Genomic DNA, 20936 nt, shown 5'->3' with positions numbered 1-20936 from the left:
CTGTTAAGCATTCATATTTATTTTTAGTTAATATTAATATATACCGATTGATCTGAAGACTGAAGGCTATAGGCATTGCCTGCACACTGCCATGTCCTCCAGTGGCGTGAGGGCAGGGGGCATGCGCTAGACCCCTCCGTGGACTCAGTGGCTCTTAAGCCGAAGGGAATAACCATAACCCATTGACCTAGCGCCCAATAGCATCCTTGTGTTCATTGACCCCGACTCATGCTGGTAAAGGAAGGCTTGAGGGAACTAGCTGAGAACATCAGCACACTGTGGGAGCAGAGGGCAGAGGAAAAGGTCTCAGGGAGGCCGGCAAGAAAAAATATTGGCTTGGATGGCGTGTTTGCACTGAGTCCCTACCGCTTCTCCTTCCTGCTAAGCAACAGTGACTGAGAAGTTGACCAACAACCAGCTGCAAAGGTGCACATGCCGTGTCCTCATTCAAACCTGGCCTCCTTACTGTCAGTAGCTTTCTAGGAGCCTACGATTGCCATTTCAACCTGCCTGGTCGTCTTTACCAGTGAACAGCCAGCCATTCAGTTAGCTATTCTGTTAGGGGGCAGCTGACAAACATGTCCCCTTGCTGCCTTGCTTGCGGCAGCAGAACCCACTGGTGGGAGCAACGCTGTGCATGTTGTTGTTTAGTCGTTTAGTCGTGTCCGACTCTTCGTGACCCCATGGACCAGAGCACGCCAGGCACTCCTGTCTTCCACTGCTTCCCGCAGTTTGGTCAATCTCATGCTGGTAGCTTCGAGAACACTGTCCAACCATCTCATCCTCTGTCGTCCCCTTCTCCTTGTGCCCTCCATCTTTCCCAACATCAGGGTCTTTTCCAGGGAATCTTCTCTTCTCATGAGGTGGCCAAAGTATTGGAGCCTCAGCTTCAGGATCTGTCCTTCCAGTGAGCACTCAGGGCAGATTTCCTTAAGAATGGATAGGTTTGATCTTCTTGCAGTCCATGGGACTCTCAAGAGTCTCCTCCAGCACCATAATTCAAAAGCATCAATTCTTCGGCGATCAGCCTTCTTTCTGGTCCAGCTCTCACTTCCATACATCACTACTGGGAAAACCATGGCTTTAACTATACGGACCTTTGTTGGCAAGGTGATGTCTCTAGTGGCAGAACTTGCACAGTGCAGAGGGGCATGCTGGTCTAGGATCACAGTGAGTGAGGCGGGAAGGAACATGCCCCATGGAGAGCACCTTGTGGCCTCGTAGGAAGAGGAAAAGAAGTGCCACCATAAGGTATTTATTGTTGTTGATCTACGTGTTTTGCAGAACAAAACTCCTCCTTTAGGGTCGAGTCCAGTTAGTTGCATGTAGACACCAGTGGAACTGATGTGGAAAGTTCGTAATGAGTTAAGGCCTGTTGATATCAACACTCCCATTGACTCAGCATCTATGGCACTTGCTTCTTAGGATATTCTTATGTGCTTTTGATCTGCTTTTCTCAAACCATCTTTGAACCAAATTGAGGAAAAGAACAACCTAGCAGCAGCTTAAGCCAGTCATGTGCACACAACCCCTTACCTGCTAAATCTGCTTGTCATTGTGAATTGCTCTCTGGTGCAACTATTTTGTTTCTTTTAAAGTGAATCCTGGCCAGTTATCACAGTGCATAAGCAACTTGGCTTACAAGCCACACTTTAACTTGGGCTATATCTACACTGATCTGCTATCAAAGGCTATTCAAAAAAGTTATATAGCAATTATACACCAATTTTGCAGCGTCCTTTGGTGTCACATTTTTATAACACATTTTTAATGTTATAACCGACCAGTGCAGATTCACCCTTGGTTTTTAGTTAGTTTTGCTGTGCTTAGATACTCCTCTAAAGCAGGGCCCAATCCTTCCAAAACTGTCCCTGGTTATATATTTTTTGGTAAGGAAGCCATAAGTAATAAAGAAATAACATTATAATTCTACATTTTATTGGGAATTAAACACTGTTGTCTTCTGTTTGGATCAAACATAGGCAGGCAAGACAGTAGTCTGAAGCCGCAGAGTCAGCTTCCTTCTGCCCCAAAAGTCCCCCTTAGGTCATCGCTCTGTGGACATCGATTGCGATACTCTCCTTGGGACATTTACGGGGACATTTCTTCACAGACAGGCTCTTCCTCAGATATCAGGGTCACTGGCTCATGAAATACTTCTCCTTCCTCACTGAGGAACCTGTTTCTGCAACACTCTCTACAGAACTAGAAACAGGGCTGTTTGGAGGCATGTACTCAGAGAGTGCACAGATTCTCTCAGGGTTAGCTTTCCCCCCTTTAAATGTGAGATTTTTTTTTATCTTTGGAAAGTGAAACAGTCAGGAACTTTTTTAATTTAAAAAATGCATTTAAAGGGGGAAGATCCTGGATGAGGGTCCAGATTTTGCTCTGGTGCAAACAAGCCCTTGATGTAATATTGTAATATTATTCAGCCAGTGGGTATAACTGGGTTAGTGTGAGACGAGGGCCTGGGCAAGCAGAGTGCAGAACCCCACTCAGCCAGGAAGCTCACGGGATTTTCCCCTGGGCCAATCATTGCCTCTTAGCCTATCCTACCTCTCACAGGGTTGTTGCAGGGATTACATGAGGAGGGGAAGAAACGTACACCTTTCGCTCCTTGAAGAAAAGGTGGGGTATAAATACAAAATAACTAAAAAATAATGCATAATAAGATAATATTTGCTGAACATCCCTGCTTACTAGCCTTATAAGACTATAGGCACTTGGTAGTCTCCGAATGCACAGTGTTTGTCCCGGTCACCTGGGCTTTGGTGGTGTCTTGGAGTGTTTTTGCAAATAGGAAACATTCAAGTGGACATTTTTATCAACAGACTGTGAGATCAGACCCACACTGTGGGCGTAACCTCTTTGTGGTTTTGTGGTTCTTGTCGCAGTTTAGGTACAGCAGCAACAAGAGCACTTGGTCACAGCACTTGAGCTTTCAGTTGCCGGATTAATTTTTGACTCCTTAACAAAGCCGGATTTTTCAGAATTATGAGAACCAGGTAAGGACTTGCAAATATGTTAAACAAGGGCAGTGTAGCTTGCTTTCTCAGATATAGAAAACAACCAGAGGCTGGGGGATAGTATGTTTGTTTCAGCATAAAATGTGCAACAAGTGCTCAGAAACTTGGGAGGAAGTGATCATGTTCTCCTGGGTTTTAGAATACAGAGGCAAGGGAAAACTGAGTGTAGCTGGACATGCAATGGACTTTAAGAAGGCCAGTTTCAAAAAGCTGAAGGAGTTACTGGATGCGTTCCCATGGTCAGAAATACTCAGTGAGAAGGGAGTCTAAGAAGGATGGGAGTTTCTAAAAGGAGAAATATTGAAGGCCCAAATGCAGACGATACAAGAAGAAAGAAAAGGGGGAGGCATCTGAGGAAACCTGTGTGGCTGCATAAGGAGCTTACAGATGAGCTGAGAGTTAAGAAGGGCATGTATAAGAAAGGGGAAATCACAAAGGAGGATTATACATGAGTAGCCAACAGTTGCAGGGGGAAAGTCAGGCTGGCTAAAGCTCAGAATGAGCTCAGGCTTGCAAGAGAGGTTAAAAATAATAATAAAGGTTTCTTCAACTATGTCTGAAATAAGAGGAAAAACAAGCAAGTGGTAGGTCCTCTGCGTGGGGAACACAGAGAAATGCTATTGGGTGACGGAGAAAAGGCAGAACTCCTCAACGCCTATTTTGCCTCTGTCTTCACCCGAAAGGAAAGCGACGCCCAACCTGGTGATAACAGAAGAAATGATGCAAGGAGGGAGCTGCAGCCCAAGATAGGAGAAGAGGTAGTAAGGGAACATCAAGCTACTTTAAATGAATGCAGATCTCCAGAGCCTGATGTGCTGCACCCAAGGGTACTAAAGGAACTTGCGGATGTAATTTCAGAGCCTTTGTCTATTATCTTTGAGAATTCTTGGAGAACAGCTGAGGTTCCTACAGACTGGAGGCCAGCAAATGCTGTCTTCCCCATCTTCAAAAGGGGAAAAAGGAAAACCAGCCAGTGAGCTTGTCATTGATTCCAGGGAAGTTCCTAGAACAGGTAATTCAACAGTCGGTCTGTGAGCATTTAAAAAAGGATATTGTGATTACTAAGACCCAGCATGGGTTTCTCAAAAATAAGTCATTGATTTTTTTAAAAAATGGAATTACAAAGTTGTGGATCAGGGAAATGCTGTGGACATAGTGTATCTTGATTTCAGTAAGGCTTTTGACAAAGTCCCCCATGATATATTCGGAAGGAAGTTGGTAAAATGTGGGTTGAATGAGGTAACTGTTAGGTGGATTTGTAGCTGGTTGGACGAACCCAAAGAGTACTCATTATGGTTCCTCATCATCCTGGGAAAAAGTGGGGTGCCGCAGGGTTCTATCCTGGGCCCATTGTTGTTTATCATCTTTATAAATGACTTGGATGAAGGAATTGAGGGGATGCTCATCAAATTTGCAGATGACACCAAACTGGGAGGGGTAGCTAATGCTGCAGAAGACAGAATCAGTATACAAAATGGCCTTAACAGATTGGAGAACTGGATGCAAGCTAACAAAATGAATTTCAATAGGGATAAATGAAAGGTTCTGCGCTTAGGCAGGAAGAACCAGATGCACAAATATAGGATGGGGGACACCTGGCTTACTGGCAGCACATGTGAAAAGGATCTATCGGCCTCGGCCCAGTATACCTGAAGGAGCATCTCCACCCCCATCGTTCTGCCTGGACGCTGAGGTCCAGTGCTGAGGGCCTTCTGGTGGTTCCCTCATTGCGAGAAGCAAAGCTACAGGGAACCAGGCAGAGGGCCTTCTCGGAAGTGGCGCCCACCCTGTGGAACGCCCTTCCAGCAGATGTCCAAGCGATAAACAACTACCTGACATTCAGAAGACATCTTAAGGCAGCCCTGTTCAGGGAAGTTTTTAATGTGTGACATTTTAGTGTATTTTTGTGGAAGCCGCCCAGAGTGGCTGGGGAAACCCAGCCAGATGGGCGGGGTACAAATAATAAATTATTACTATATTATTATTATTGGTGGACCACAAGATTAACATGAGTCAACAGTGATGCAGCAGCAAAAAAAAAGCTAATGCTCTTCTAGCCTGCATCAACAGAAGTCTAGTGTCCAGAGCAAGGGACGTAATAGTACCACTCTATTCTGCCTTAGACCACACTGTGTCCAATTCTGGGCACCACAGTTTAGGAAGAATACTGACGAGCTGGAATGTGTGCACAGGAGGGCAATCAAGATGATCAAGGTTCTGGAAACTAAGCCTGATGAGGAGCACTTAGAATCATAGAATCATAGAGTTGGAAGAGACCACAAGGGCCATCGAGTCCAACCCCCTGCCAAGCAGGAAACACCATCAGAGCACTCCTGACATATGGTTGCCAAGCCTCTGCTTAAAGACCTCCAAAATAGGAGACTCCACCACACTCCTTGGCAGCAAATTCCACTGTCGAACAGCTCTTACTGTCAGGAAGTTCTTCCTAATGTTTAGGTGGAATCTTCTTTCTTGTAGTTTGGATCCATTGCTCCGTGTCCGCTTCTCTGGAGCAGCAGAAAACAACCTTTCTCCCTCCTCTATGTGACATCCTTTTATATATTTGAACATGGCTATCATATCACCCCTTAACCTCCTCTTCTCCAGGCTAAACATGCCCAGCTCCCTTAGCCGTTCCTCATAAGGCATCGTTTCCAGGCCTTTGACCATTTTGGTTGCCCTCCTCTGGACACGTTCCATTTTGTCAGTGTCCTTCTTGAATTGTGGTGCCCAGAACTGGACACAGTACTCCAGGTGAGGTCTGACCAGAGCAGAATACAGTGGCACTATTACTTCCCTTGATCTAGATGCTATACTCCTCCTATTGATGCAGGCCAGAATTGCATTGGCTGTTTTAGCTGCCGCGTCACACTGTTGGCTCATGTCAAGTTTGTGGTCAACCAAGACTCCTAGATCCTTTTCACATGTACTGCTCTCAAGCCAGGTGTCCCCCATCTTGTATTTGTGCCTCTCATATTTTTGAATGAGCTTGGTATGTTTAGCTTGGAAAAGAGGAGACAGAGGAGATATAATAGCCATCTTCAAACATCTTAAGGGCTGTCACACGGAGGAGGCAGCATGCTTGTTTTCTCCTGCTCTGGAGGGTAGGACTCGAATCAATGGCTTCAAGTTGCAAGAAAGGAGATTCCGATTAAACTTTCAGAAAAACTTTCTGACACTAAGAGCTGTTCAGCAGTGGGACAGACTCCCACGAGAGGTGGTGGACTCTCCTTCCTTGGAGGATTTTAAACAGATGTTGGATGGCCATCTGTCATGGATGCTTTAGCTGAGATTCCTGTATTGCAGGGGGTTGGGCTAGATGACCCTCGGGGTCCCTTCCAACTTTATGATTCCATGAACTGAACCGTTGAAAGACTGTTCATTTTGTAAAGGAAGGGTAGCTCCTATTTGCCTTAGGCTGCAGTGCTGCACCAACTTACACTGGAGTAAGCTCCACTGAATTCAGTGGAAGTTACTTTTGAGGAACCATTTAGCATTTTCAAGAAAGTACTGGAATAACTAGTAAGTGACCTTAAACTGAACATGTTGAAGTGACTCATCTTCTCTTTTCTGAGGCAGTTGTGTTACTTTTCCAGTATTTGAGGAAGAGTCAGGAAAAGAACAGGACCCAAATTAATTAGTTATATGTTAAGTGAATTAATTAGTGGGCATGCAGTTAATTATGAACCACCATTCACTTGTGGAGTTTTGTTTTTACTATTTGTGTTCAAAATCCATGCAACTGCTTGGTAATTCCTAAATGTCTGTGCATATTCCTGTTTAAGTAAGTCTGAGAGCTCATTGTTTGGTTGCCTAGATAGAGTACTGTAATATTTCTATGACCATCACTACTAGAGATCAAAACTAATTTAGAGTTTTGGATTTGAAACCACAGTTCTTTGTGCTGCAACACACTCTTCACCATGGCAAGACAAATAGCTACACAATCATAAGAGGTTACAGTGGTACCTTGGGTTACAGACGCTTCAGGTTACATATGCTTCAGGTTACAGACTCCGCTAACCCAGAAGTAGTACCTCAGGTTAAGAACTTTGCTTCAGGATGAGAACAGAAATCGCATGGCAGCAGCAGGAGGCCCCATTAGCTAAAGTGGTGCTTCAGGTTAAGAACAGTTTCAGGTTAATATAGACCTCCAGACCGAATTAAGTTCTTAACCCGAGGTACCACTGTATTGACCAAAAGGAAATAACAAGCAAGTTGGAGTGCATTTTTTTATATATAAAAAAACTTTCATAGAATCATAGAGTTGGAAGAGACCACAAAGGCCATTGAGTCCAACCCCCTGCCAAGCAGGAAACACCATCAGAGCACTCCTGACATATGGTTGTCAAGCCTCTGCTTAAAGACCTCCAAAGGAGGAGACTCCACCACACTCCTTGGCAGCAAATTCCACTGTCGAACAGCTCTTACTGTCAGGAAGTTCTTCCTAATGTTTAGGTGGAATCTTCTTTCTTGTAGTTTGGATCCATTGCTCCGTGTCCGCTTCTCTGGAGCAGCAGAAAACAACCTTTCTCCCTCCTCTATGTGACATCCTTTTATATATTTGAACATGGCTATCATATCACCCCTTAACCTCCTCTTCTCCAGGCTAAACACGCCCAGCTCCCTTAGCCGTTCCTCATAAGGCATCGTTTCCAGGCCTTTGACCATTTTGGTTGCCCTCCTCTGGACACGTTCCAGTTTGTCAGTGTCCTTCTTGAGTAGCCAATTTATTTTAAGGAAATTAAATAGAGTGGGGGGGGGAATCCATTAATCAATAGTGATAACATTGTGGATGTTTTATTCTGCAATGAAGTCTGGCACACACTGAGAAGTACATGGCAAATGAACAAAACAGGATGGTCTATTTTAAAAAGAAACATGTTATAATCATAGGTATTTGGTGGTTTGTCACTCCTTAAAAGATACTGATGATGTATGAGATCATTCTCACGCCTTAAAAGATACTGATGATGTATGAGATCATTATCAAGGAACACTTAAGACGACAATTGTGGTTTTAAACAATGACAGGTTTGATGAGTTAAAGGACAAGGAGGGCTCACCCACACTGAACTTTCACTCCCTGCTTTCCCCCTCCGTATCTTGGAGATTTTGGGGTTTTCTGTGGAGTGTTCAAGAGTGGCAAAAGGCAGGGGAAACAGACCAGAAAAGTTCAGACCTGCGTTTTAGAAAGCACAGAGGAAAATTAGTTGAGATGAGCCCTGAGAGGGGAAGGAAGGAAGAAACCAGTTTTAAGAAGAAAAATGGCAGAGATAGGTCTAACACAAAAACTAAGACCAAAAAGCTAACACAACAGAGCCTTTCCCAGCTTCATTCCCACTGAACTAAAACCTTGTTTTAACATGCCATTCCTCACTCCGTGATATCCTACTGCTTACTCTACTCAAAACTATGCCATTGTTCAAAATTGCTTTTTTTACTTGCAGTTTCCTTCCATCCCTACTAAATTCAAACCTCTGCCGTTGTTTAAAACTGCCATTTTCTCTCTGCCTGAAATATACTCAGAGTCGCAAAGTGATTTCATGCTCTTTATTCAGCTCATAGTGGTGAGGAGGAATGAATGAATGTCCCCTCAAAGTATCTGCTTTATATACATTATTTACACAATGGGCTGCACATGATTGGCTAATTCCGGAATTCTACTGTAATTGTGGATTCACTTATATCTGGAGCATGATTGGGTGGTTCCTGCCAACCAATCATACTGCTGCATTGTTCTTGGACCAATCAGACTGCTGCATTCTGAATCCTATTGTTCTAGGACCAATCAGACTGCTGCAGTTTGGATCCTATTCAACTCAGTACATAACACCGCCATTCCCTTAGCATTTAGCACTAGTATTATTCAGAAAGGCCTCTCTTATCTTTTTTGCTAAGAGCTACCCTGTAGCTGATGAACTTATCTGCATTAGATGACAGCCTTTTTATCTTAAAATCAGCTGGTTGGCCTTCTACAAAGATCTGAAATGGAAGAATAAACTTAACCCTTGGTGGACTATATGAAGGGCAATATAGAATACAGCTCACCACATCTTCAATTAGAGCTGTTCTGCATATGCAAAAATGTTTCTTTACCGGCTGTTAGAAAATCTACTAGCCATCTACTCAGTAGTTTTCCTCCTCCCTGCTTTTTTTAAACCTCTACTGTTGTTTAAAACCACAATTTTCCTCATGTTCTTCCACCTGTGCTTTACTCAATCTTCTGCTGTTGTTTAAAACAGCCACTTGTTTCCTTTCATAGTCTCTCCCTTGTCACTGTGCTAAAGTTTCTCCCTCTTCCATTTCTCACCTGCCTTAGGCAATAGATCAGGGGTCAGCAGAGGTCCCTCAGACCTTTTGGGGGGCCGGACTATATTTCAAAGGGGGAAAAAATGAATTCCTATGCCCCACAAATAACCCAGAGATGCATTTTAAATAAAAGGACACATTCTACTCATGTAAAAACACACTGATTCCCGGACCGTCCGCGGGCCAGATTTAGAAGGCGATTGGGCCGGATCTGGCCCCCAGGCCTTAGTTTGCATACCCATACAATAGATAAAGGATGCAGAGCTCTCAAATATTCCAAAGTAATTTACTCAAACCTCTGCCATTTGCCTCTCAATTCTCTCCTTCCCTGCTTTACTTAAACTTCTGCCATTGTTTTAAACCAGGCTTCCTCAACCTTGTCCCTCCAGATGTTTTGAGACTAAAATTCCCATCATCCCTGACCACTGGTCCTGCTAGCTGGGGATCATGGGAGTTGTAGGCCAAAAACATCTGGAGGGCCGAGTTTGAGGAAGCCTGTTTTAAACCATCACTTTCCCCCTCTTGTGATTCTCCTTTCTCACTCCAGTGCCATGACCACTGCTGTTGTGGAGTCTGCCTTCATTTTTGCTCAGCTCTCCTGCCTTGACTCCATACAAATCCAAGATTGTGATGAGGCACTACCTATCCTTCAGTGGGGGCTGTGATCTAACTTACAAGTAAACTTACAAGTCAACCTTTTTGATTTTTTTAATATATATAATATTTTATTATGTTTTATCAATAGAAAAGTTTTAAAAAGTTTAGAAAAATACATAGAGCAAAACAAAGATACAAGTTACAAAATACAAAAATATAGACATTAAACACAGAAATAGAGAGAGAAAAACAAAAAAACACACATATACAAAAAAAACAAAAAAAAACAAGAATCCCTCTTTCTTAATTTCTCGTCTTTCATTAACTTATTTTCCTGACTTCCTCACATCTCCATTTTTTGTATCCCTTTTAGAAATTGGTTCAGCAAATTCATGACCTATTAGTTTATCTATTATTAATCCCATCTTACATTTTACCTTGTTGCTAGAACCTCTTCAATTCATTTCAATGTCATCAACATTCAAAAATTTTACAACATTTCTGCAAATAAGTTTTAAATTTCCTCCAATCTTCTTCCACCAACTCTTCTCCCTGGTCTTGGATTCTGCCAGTCATTTCTGCCATCTCCATGTAGTCTATTGGTTGCATCTGCCATTCTTCCAGGGTGGGTAGGTCTTGTGTCTTCCAATGCTTTGAGATGAGAATTCTTGCTGCTGCTGTAGCATACATAAAGAAAGTTCTATCCTTCTTTAACACCGATTGGCCAACTATGCCCAGGAGAAAGGCCTCTGGTTTCTTCGGGAAAGTATATTTAAATACCTTTTTCAGTTCATTATATATCATTTCCCAGAAGGCCTTAATCCTTGGGCACGTCCACCAAAGGTGAAAGAATGTACCAAGATTGTGATGAGGCACTATCTATCCTTCAGTGGGGGCTGTGATCTAACTTACAAGTAAACTTACAAGTCAACCTTTTTGAGTGCACAGCTCCCTTGACCAACTACATTCTTTCTGTGGTGCCCCTGTGGGGCTCAGGAGCCTAGTTATGTCACCCCTTGCCTGCAGAGCTGGCAGCCTCTCACCCCTTTTCAAACACCCTCCCTTGTGGAGGGTTCCCTCCTCCTCTCCTCTCCTTGGGAGTCCTCTGGGCAGCCACTGCTGCTGCCCCTGGTCTCTGAGCTGCCCCCACTGCCCCAAAGAGAGGCGCCTCCTCACACTGCCCCACAGGGGGCTGGGACTTGTCTGTCCATTCCCAACAGCAAGGGCTGGTGGACTGTCTGGCTGGGCTCCCTCACCCGCTTGGCTGCTTGCTCCGGGGCCACCTCAGCTCCTGGCAACCAGCACCCCCTGGCCAGCCCCAGAGGCACCATTCGCCAGGGCTGCTGCAACAAACAGCTGTGCAAGCCTTTGGGAGGCAGAGATGTGAGAGGACATCAGAGGAGAGAGGGAAGGGGAAAGGGACAGTGTTGCCCATAGCACCCCTGACCATCATTCAAGGCACCCCAGGGTGCCAAGGCACACTGCTTGAAAACTACAGTGGTGCCTCGCAAGACAAAAAGAATCCGTTCTGTGATTCTCTTCGTCTAGCGGTTTTTTCGTCTCGCGAAGCAAGCCCATTGACAGATTAGCGGATTAGCGCTATTAGCGGCTTTTAGCGGCTTATCGGCTTATCGGATCAGCTGATAAGCAAATTAGCGGCTTAGAAAAAGGGGGGAGGGGGAAAAACCCCGCAGGAACTCGCAAGACATTTTCGTCTTGCGAAGCAAGCCCATGGGAGATTCGTTTTGCAAAGCACCTCCAAAATGGAAAACTCTTTTGTCTAGCGAGTTTTCCGTCTTGCGAGGCATTCGTCTTGCGGGGCACCACTGTACTGCATTATATTAAAAAGGGAAAATGAACATATTAAAAGAATGTAGGAAGATATAGAATCAGGACTGGCCCTACATCAACATCTCCCATACAGTTTAAAAATAAAACAAAAGAAACAAATAACATTCAAATAAAACATAGAGCCCTATCACAGAGGTTAAATGTCTATATTTAACAATTTAAAATATTTGGGCCTGAAAAATATTTGATATAAAATAACATGCATGGCATCCCATTAACTTTTATAAACTTATTTTTTTTTGCTTCCAGTTTTGCCACCCTCGTAATAACAGGCAGGTGGTTTTGTGAAGGATACATATCTGCTGTATTGATTACGTAGGGTAATTTAACGGATAAGTGGTATTTTCCTTTATTTCACCTGACCCACAACCACAGACTTTTATCTAGCATAACAGGATTTAAACCTCCCTTCCAGTTTAGCAGACAGCATGCACTGAAATCAGAGGGCTGTGAATGCTTTACTTAAAAGGGGAACTGAGAGTGATACTGAGTCCCATCCATACACACCCTTTTTGACAAAATCAGCTTCAGAATGCAGGAAATACTTGAGCTTAGCCATAAACATCCTATTGTCTCAAGATTCAGAAGCCAGTGAAGTGGAGTGATCTTTAAAGTGCTTGTTCAGTGCTGTGCTCTTTCTCTTCTTCTTCAGAATTAGATAATACCTTTGATGTTAAGTTGTGGGTGAACATATCAGACGACACAGCGATTCTTCAGACACTTCTTATTCACAGGCCAGAACAGAACTGAACTGAAGGGTTCAGCCAACCTGCTTATATAGAGCTCAACTACAAAGCAACAGTAACTATCCAATCACTGAACGTCACTTTCAATTCCTTATTTGCATATGTGGACCTGAGTGAAAACTATCTACAGTATCCCCCTGCTGCCCCAGGGTGAGAACTTCAGTACATAACATTTGCCCATAAAAAGAAAGAATGCAATTGCTGTTCTGCAATCCCCTTACATTTTACGATCCTCCTTCTAATAGCGAACTCAGGTGGTGAGCGCTAGCAGGATTGTGGCTAAAACAGGGCCACTGAGAACAAGAGAGAGGTATTAGCATTGTCCAGGGGAACCCTAAGAGCTGCAGAAATACAAAAAAACGCTTGGCCAATGATGCAGGCAGGCGGCAGAACTGCCACAGTGTAGGGGTACACCAGTTGAGGAGCACAGTGAGTAAGGCGAGCAGGAGCATGTCCCACCAAGAGCGCCTTGTGGCCTAGTGGCAGGGTCTGTGGACAGGAAGAGGAGGAGAAGCACCACAATAAGTCGGACAAGGAGGAGACAAGCTCTGGTGCTTTTCTAAGAAAGATATTTATTGTGGTTGGTCTCCATGTTTTTCAGAACAAAACTCCTTCTTCAGGGTTGAGTCCAGTCTAAGTTAGATACCATGGGAACATACCCTCCAACATTTCTCTGATGAAAATAAAGACTTCTCTAGTCTCTGCTAAATTAGTATCTTGAAACTGAATTTTATTTATGAGTTGTAGCAACAGAATGAACCAGTTCAGCCGTGTAAGATTGCACTAAGAATTTTTCAACCATTTCTGTATGGTATTTCACTCTCAGTTCAGATGAATAAGAGTGTCCACTATACTGAACAGAATAAGAAATGAGAACATTTTGCATTTGACTATGAAGTATAATTGAAACAGGAACAAGCTCCCATTGCTCAGTCCCTGCTCCTGCCAACCTAGCAGTTCAAAAGGACGTCAGAGTGCAAGTAGATAAATAGGTACCGCTCCAGCAGGAAGGTAAATGGCATTTCCGTGTGCTGCTCTGGTTTCACCAGAAGCGGCTTAGTCATGCTGGCCACGTGACCCGGAAAAACTGTCTGCGGACAAACGTCGGCTCCCTCGACCTATAGAGCGAGATGAGCGCCGCAACCCCAGAGTCGGTCACGACTGGACCTAATGGTCAGGGATACCTTTACCTTTTATGAAGTATAATTAAAACAGTAATATTAAGATGCAGATTACATCATGGCTTACCAGTGTTGTGCCCAGTGCTTTTTTTCTAAAAAAAAATGTTTAGGGTTACTCTCATTTTCGTACTCATATTGAAATACTGCCCCTCCGTGAGGCCAAACTTAGATTCATAAAATGTTTAGGGCTATGCGTACCCCTGCGTACCCCCAGAAAAAAAGCACTGGGGACATCCCATTCCATAAGGATAATTTAACCATTTGTACCCCACACTGGGCGGTTTCCAACATATATAAAAACATAACAAAACATTAAACATTTTAAAAAGCTTCCCTATACAGGATTGCCTTCAGGCGGCTCAGGGGTCGGATAACGCCATACCCTCCAACACTTCTCTGATGAAAATAGGGACATCCTAAGGAAAAGTGGGACATTCCGAGATCCTATCAGAAACCAGGATGCCTACTCTAAATCAGGCACCTCCCTGGAAAATTGGGTCACTTGGAGGGTCTGTGGGAATAAATGTAGAATGCGTAAAGTCCCATTTATTTAAATTTGAACTCATTTCCACAAACGTGGACTGGATTCACTCCAACGGAACGATAGTTCTATAGTCTCTCTGGCTGTTCAGATGCTTCCTTTGACTCTGCATTCAGTTTGCTCCCACCATTGATTTGAGAAGCAGTGCACACAAGGCATTGCCACAATTCATATCTATATTTTATTATCTATCCTTTTGGTTCTTATAAAATATTGTGTTTTGATGTGTCCCCCCAAAAAACTCCCCGACTTTCATCCAAATTGAGATAAATAGCCATAAACTGCATTTAATTAAACTAGTCCTGTGTACGCAGCAACCCCCCTCGCTTACACACACACACACACACACACACACACACACCACCCACTGAAAATGGTTTATAGTCAAGGAAGAACAAGCAAAGTCAGACTTGCTTATTTCCCTGCAAGTGTTCAAATGGTATCCTTAGTAACAGCAAATTTTTATACCTGCCAATCACTCTTTCCTGAATGATTGTGTCATTATGCTTAGATCAGAATCTGGACTTTTTAAAAAAAAATATTTAAGAGCATGATAACACCAACTGCTGTATCAGATGCTTGATGAAAAGCATTGTCTGGTGAGAATCTAATAATATTTGATAGATATGAGCCAGCAAAAATCAGAAGAGATAATATTAGGCTCGTGACAGCTGGTTAGAAATGTGCAGCTGTTAAAAATAAACTTCCCTTCTGAAATTATCACCACCCAGATCATGTGAGCTGGCACTAAGTGCAGATGATTCAGTCTGCCCAGGGTCTCTGAGGTCAAGGCTCAGAGTCAATTCAGAATGCCAGGTTATACGAAAGGGCAGGACGGTGACTGGCCTTCAAAATGCATGTGTGCTCACACTGCCAAGAGTCTTGTTAAGTTCCTTTGCAGGAGAAAAAAAAGCACACTGTTCATTTCAATCACTTTCACCTTAGTCGCTTTCAAGGAATTGTTGGGCAAGATCTGGCCTCTCTGATTCAATTAAAGTCCTGAAAATCTGTGCTTTCATTTTAAAGAAATGTTGGGAGCTGATGATTAAAGAGGAACACCTGAATGCAGGCACAGTTAAAGTACCGGTATATCCTGCCAGCTGAGATTTCACTGCTTACATCTGAAAAAGTAGGCTTTATTCTTGATAAATACATCAGCGGGCTTTAAGGCACCACTCAACTCTTCTACCCCCATTAAGGTAGTCCAATTTATGTAGCCCCAAAGCTATTAATAACTATAAGTACAATTGAGCACCTTCTACCCGCCTGCGACTATTTCAGTGTTATGCAGAGATGCTGAATACAAAAAGTACATCTCTTGCTGCTTAGGTAGTTACTGATGCGCTGCCAAAGAGCACTGATCTGCACTGGCATCTGGTGTGGGCAATTTCTGCCCTGTGGAGTTCTGATTATTATTTAACAAAGGTGGGGGAGCACCCTAGTCTGGAACGATATTGTTGTACACAACCCCAATCTCTGAGAGGTGCGAGATTCCATGGGTTCTAGGCGCTCACGCAGGGTCTGTATTTGTTTTTGGAAGTGAGGCACAGCAGAGACTGTGGTGTCTTTAGGATAAATGGTTTATTTACACACACATATATTCAACCTGAGCCTACGATGGAGAGTTCACAGCCTCAACACCTCAAAAGTGTCTTGTTTCTCCCATAGCTGAAGCCTCTGATTCAAAGAGAAATCCACCATTGCTCCGTCTCTTTGCCTTCTGCTTGCTGCTTTCCTGCCCAGTGCCATCACTACTTCCAGCTCATATAACTCCTAACCTCCCTACTCTAAACTCTGGCTTTGTCTGTTTATTTGATGCTTTGGTATTGACCCATCACCCCAAGACTTAGCACCTCAAGAGGAAACTAGTCTGGCTTAGTTAGTTTTAAACACTTGATAAAATGAGTGATTAAAGTAGTCTGTCGCACAGCTTAATACCCCAAGGCTTGATTAAATTCCAACACTTACTAAATCCAGGGATTATAGGAGCCTAGCACCCACAAACTCATAACATTCTTTATACAAATGTGGATGAGAGCTTCTCTGGGCAATAAGTGGCATTGCTGCCAGTTCCCTTTTTGTGGGCAATGAAACTGCTGGGCAGAGAGTGCATCTCTTTCTCTCACAGTTTCCTCTTTTCTTTGTTCCGCTGAGCTCCTTGTGGAATAGATAGGCAGCCTATAGATCTTGGAGTAATCCCTGCCATCTGTACACCTGTAACCTCAGCAAAATGCTTACGCAAGTCCCTATTGCACACTGAATCTTGTGGTTTGATTTTCATTTTACTTCTTTTTAGCTGGTCTGCTGTCCCAATCCCTTTTTAAACATATCAAATTGTGGTCCATGCTTGCAAAAGCCACATGAAATAAGAGGATGTGAATAGCATAAGGTGGTGCGCTGTAGAAATTATTGCACACTTCCTTTCAAAGTCAACATTCACGGTAAGCAAACTTAGAAAGAGGCCATTTCCTGAAGGCAAAACACATTTATACAATATTGCAGACCAACAGACTTCTGGGGATTAGATATGTACATAGCATTAAACACCAGTATTGATTGATTGTTCCCGTGCCCTCAAGTCCAAATGCGGCACACCGCAATAAAATACAAGAACATGGAAATAAACTTACCTAAAACTGCATCACATATTTTGTCTTTAGTTTAAGACGGTTATAGAGTGTAGACCACTGTGTACTGGAAACAAAATAGGCACACAGTTTGAAAACACGGACGTCTTCAGGTGTTGAGCATCTGAGACCAAAAAGCACTCCTAGCTGTTTATTATGCAGTTAGCAGCATTGCTTCTCAGCTCTGACCCTTTCTGTTCACAGTGTGATCTAGGCACACCTGGGCATCCTGTTCCTCATCTTGGTCCTGCTAACCATCAAGCTCCTCCAACTTGGGCCATTCAGTTTGACCAGTAATGGACTGAGCCAGCACAGCAAGAAATGCTTTCATCCCTGGTTAGTACTTCCTATCTCTTTGTGCATGGTTAGGCTTGGCCTCCAAAAAGTTGCCGTCTACAATGGAGCCTTCATCTCTTAGATTTAAGAACATAAGAGCCTGCTGGGTCAGACCAATGGCATCTATCTAATCCGGCATTCTGCTCTCCTAGTGGTCAACCAGATGTTTGTGGGATCTGAATAGAAGGCATGTATAGAGAGCACGGGACCCACACCCTACATGTTTCTGCATGTGATGGCCCTGTAGACTCCACCCCCAGCTTTCTTGCATTTTGCTGGAAGGTCTGAAGGAGGCTTCTAAACACAAACACACTTACAAATCTCCCCACAACTGGGAACCTTCCGGTATCCGGGGCCCTGATCACAAAGAGGATCCTATGTGCTCTCAGCCAAACAGACTAATAGTTCCTTCCTGCTCAGCCCCAGAAGGTTTTGGCTGGCATGCACAACCCCACACATAAAGTGCTTTATCACATCCTGTGTTCTTTGAATGCCTGCAGAGCACGTACCTGGAAGCCGTTTGAGACTTTTAAAACATAAGACTTCCCCCAAAGGGTCAGTTGTGAGGGGAAATAACACTTGCCAAATATACCTTAAGCAGCATGTAGAGGACTCCAAATATGTTTTAGTAGAAGCAAACAAAGAAAATACTTTCTGTGTTTAGGGTGAAACTTTCAAAATTCTAGAGGAAGCAGAGTGTGTTATGGGGTGAGCTCTATTGCATAAAATAATAACTGCCCATTTTGAAAACTTCATGTATTCATTGATGCCCATGATGAGCTCTCTTTATTTTATTGAATCAGTGTCATGCAAAAATTTCACCTCATAGAGAGATGTTCTTTCCATGAGGAAGCATGCATAGAGATAAATTTCTTCATAACTTATCTCACGTAAGCCTGCATTTAAACAGAAGAAAGTGATTAGTCTTTTTTTCATGTGAGTCTCAAAAGATAACAGTTTGTGTTCTGGTTGCTTTCATTTTCAACCATACCATAGGTAGCCATAAAGAGTTATCTCTAGTACTTTGTCCAAAAGATTCTACTTCCAACATGTGCCTTGGAAACTTTAATAAAATTGGTTTCTTTCTTTCTTTCTGTTTCCCCACTCCCAAACAGGCTGTGATAAAAGAAGATTCTAGAAGCATGGATAGACGGAAAGAGTTACTTCCTAGCTCAACGTCAGAGCCTCAACTGAACTTCAACTCAATAGATTCCGCTCATATCGCCTTGATCACAATATACACGGCGGTGTTTATCGGAGGTGTGTGTGGAGTCATCAAAATGTCCTTTTTGCTACTGAAAATGAATGCTTTATCAGTGACTACAACAGCCATCATAAACTTAGTGGTAGTCCACAGTCTCTTCCTTGTGACTGTGCCGTTTCGCGTGTATTACTACACCACCAAAAAATGGATCTTTGGAACGCCCTTTTGCAAAGTTGTGAGCGGAATGATACACTTCCACATGTACCTCACTTTCCTGTTCTATATGATTTTCTTGGTAATCAGGTGCCTTATCTTTTTCCAGTGGAAGGACAAAGTGGAATTCTATAGGAATTTGCATGCTGTGGCAACCAGCGTAGCTGTGTGGGTTCTGGCGATTGTTATTGTGGTGCCAGTACTATTTTGCTGGTATGGGAAAACTGGGGTTTATGCAAATGTGACGTGTTTTGAATTTCAGCAGGAGTTCAACAGTGACCCAGTGAAAGCAGTCAACTACATTGTAATTGCTGTAATGGTTGCAATAATTTGCACTCTCTTGGGCTTACAAGTGTTCATGATTCGAAAGGTGGTGAAAACCCTTTCAGGATCCCTTTGGTCATATCAAGAGTTCCAGGCGCAGCTGAAAAGCTTGTTCTTTATAGGGATCTTAATGTTTTGCTTCCTCCCTAGTCACTTTTTCCGGATTTATTTCATTCAGCATGCGGATGACAAGCGACTGAATTCTGTCAATGAAATCTGCTTGAGCATAACTGCCATCAGCTGCCTTGATTTGTTTTTGTTTGTGATAACTGGAAGTAAAACCCTGAGGCAAAAAATCAGTGGACTTTTATGCTGCTGAAACTTTGCATTTGTATGTAAGAAAGTCTTGGCGACAAGGTCAGCTGGGTAGATGAAAGATATATGACTTAAAGATTCTCAGAATAAAAATTTATAAATTATGGGTTGCGTCTGACGGCTATGTAAGCAAAGGCAGATTGTAAACCCAGTCTACCCTGCCAACCATTGGCCAGGCTCCCTGTATCCCTGCGAAGTCTCTTCAGAGAGTCACAGAGTCCTTTAACAGTGTCACACAGTCTCTTCCTCTCGGTCCACTGCAGTTCTGTGTGAGAGTCCACTCTGCTCAGGACTAGGGAAGGAAAGATCTGTCCATTTTGGTTCTCTCTGTTTCTCATTTTACTAGTCCTTAATTCAGTTCTTCACATTTTGAAGCGACTTGCGTTTGGTCTTTTTAGATTCACATGAAATTTCACAAGCGTTTTATTGTAGATTCCCCCAAACATATATTTAGGTGAGGTTTTGACTAATGCACACATCGTTGCAAGTAATTTCCCCGAATGTGGTGCTTTTAAAAATGTTGTTTTCACTAATATCTACATTTCTATGCAAACCTCTCCCTAATATATGCATTTTTGTAAAGACTGGTTGCAGAACCGCATCACAAAATTCTGATAAGTATGAATTTCAAAGGGGAGCTGTGTTTCAGTTTGCGTATTGTTTCGGGAAGTGTTTTTTAAATACATGCTGAATCAAATTTCTCCTCCAACCCTATTCAAGACCCCCTCCCAACATTCTGGAGGCGCTTTTGGGGGTGGGGCAGAAGGTGGAAGGAAATATTAGTTGCACAAGCAACCTTCCAATTGTGCCATCAGATAGAAAGGCAGGGATCAGTAACCTTTTTCAGCCGTGGGCCGGTCCACCACCCCTGAGACCATGTGATGGGCTGGACTATTGAAAAAAATATATGAACGAATTCCTATGCCCCACAAATAACCCAGAGATGCATTTTAAATAAAAGGACACATTCTACTTATGTAAAAACACACTGATTCCCGGACTGTCCATGGGCTGGATTTAGAAGGCGATTAAGCCGGATCCGGCCCACGGGCCTTAGGTTGCCTACGCCTGTACAAAGCTCTGAAGTCTATGTAGGAGAAACTGTGGAGAACTCTAAGTGTGCATCTGACTACATTAAATGGATCTTGCACAACAGTTATGGCAACTGCATCACAGCAAGAGATTTTAGTGCCATTCCTATATTTAAGATAAACAAAACTTTATTGCCAATAAAAACGTATCAGTGAAGGAAAAATAACAACATGAAAACATTTAAAGTCTCTGGTGTTTCATCTGCCTATATTCCTGTTGATCACAAACACCTCTGGCAATGCCAAGAATTTATGGGCAAAGCCTGGGGTTTAGCTTAGTGAGCTATGCAGGATTGTGGCTGTTCTGGTGTCCGGTCTTCTTTAAGCAAAGAAGGAATTAGCACTGTGCAAAATCAGTGCCTGAAACTGTCCAACAAGTTGAAGTTTCTAAGTCAGCCTCACCGAACCTGGTGTCTTCCCGAAGTTTTGGACCAAAAGGTCTCCCAGGGAGGAGGACCCATGGTTCTCCAGATGTTTCTAGACTATAACTCCTATCATGTCTGGCCACTGACCAGAAGAAGAAGAAGAAGAAGAGTTTTGGATTTGATATCCCGCCTTTCACTCCCTTTAAG

The 20936-nt window shown here is 43.2% G+C and overlaps 1 protein-coding gene across 5 annotated transcripts; it reads left to right on the top strand.

The window, feature by feature from the left end:
- Positions 1-544: 544 nt before the first annotated feature.
- Positions 545-19379, top strand: GPR141 (G protein-coupled receptor 141). 5 transcript variants are annotated; one of them, XM_082192899.1, is made up of 4 exons: positions 2560-3005; positions 3885-4038; positions 17086-17217; positions 18333-19379. In XM_082192899.1, exons 3-4 carry the CDS (start codon positions 17203-17205, stop codon positions 19275-19277), a joined length of 960 nt encoding a protein of 319 aa, XP_082049025.1. In that variant the 5' UTR covers positions 2560-3005; positions 3885-4038; positions 17086-17202; the 3' UTR covers positions 19278-19379. The 5 variants fall into 5 exon arrangements, with proteins under 5 accessions (XP_082049027.1, XP_082049028.1, XP_082049025.1 ...); XM_082192901.1 differs by lacking the exons at positions 2560-3005; positions 3885-4038 and adding an exon at positions 545-1251; XM_082192898.1 differs by lacking the exon at positions 3885-4038.
- Positions 19380-20936: the final 1557 nt, after the last annotated feature.

The sequence above is a fragment of the Podarcis vaucheri genome (genome assembly GCF_965113315.1).
Source record: "Podarcis vaucheri genome assembly, chromosome: 12".
Taxonomy (NCBI): Eukaryota; Metazoa; Chordata; class Lepidosauria; order Squamata; family Lacertidae; genus Podarcis; species Podarcis vaucheri.
This window is presented reverse-complemented; position numbering and strand designations above follow the sequence as displayed.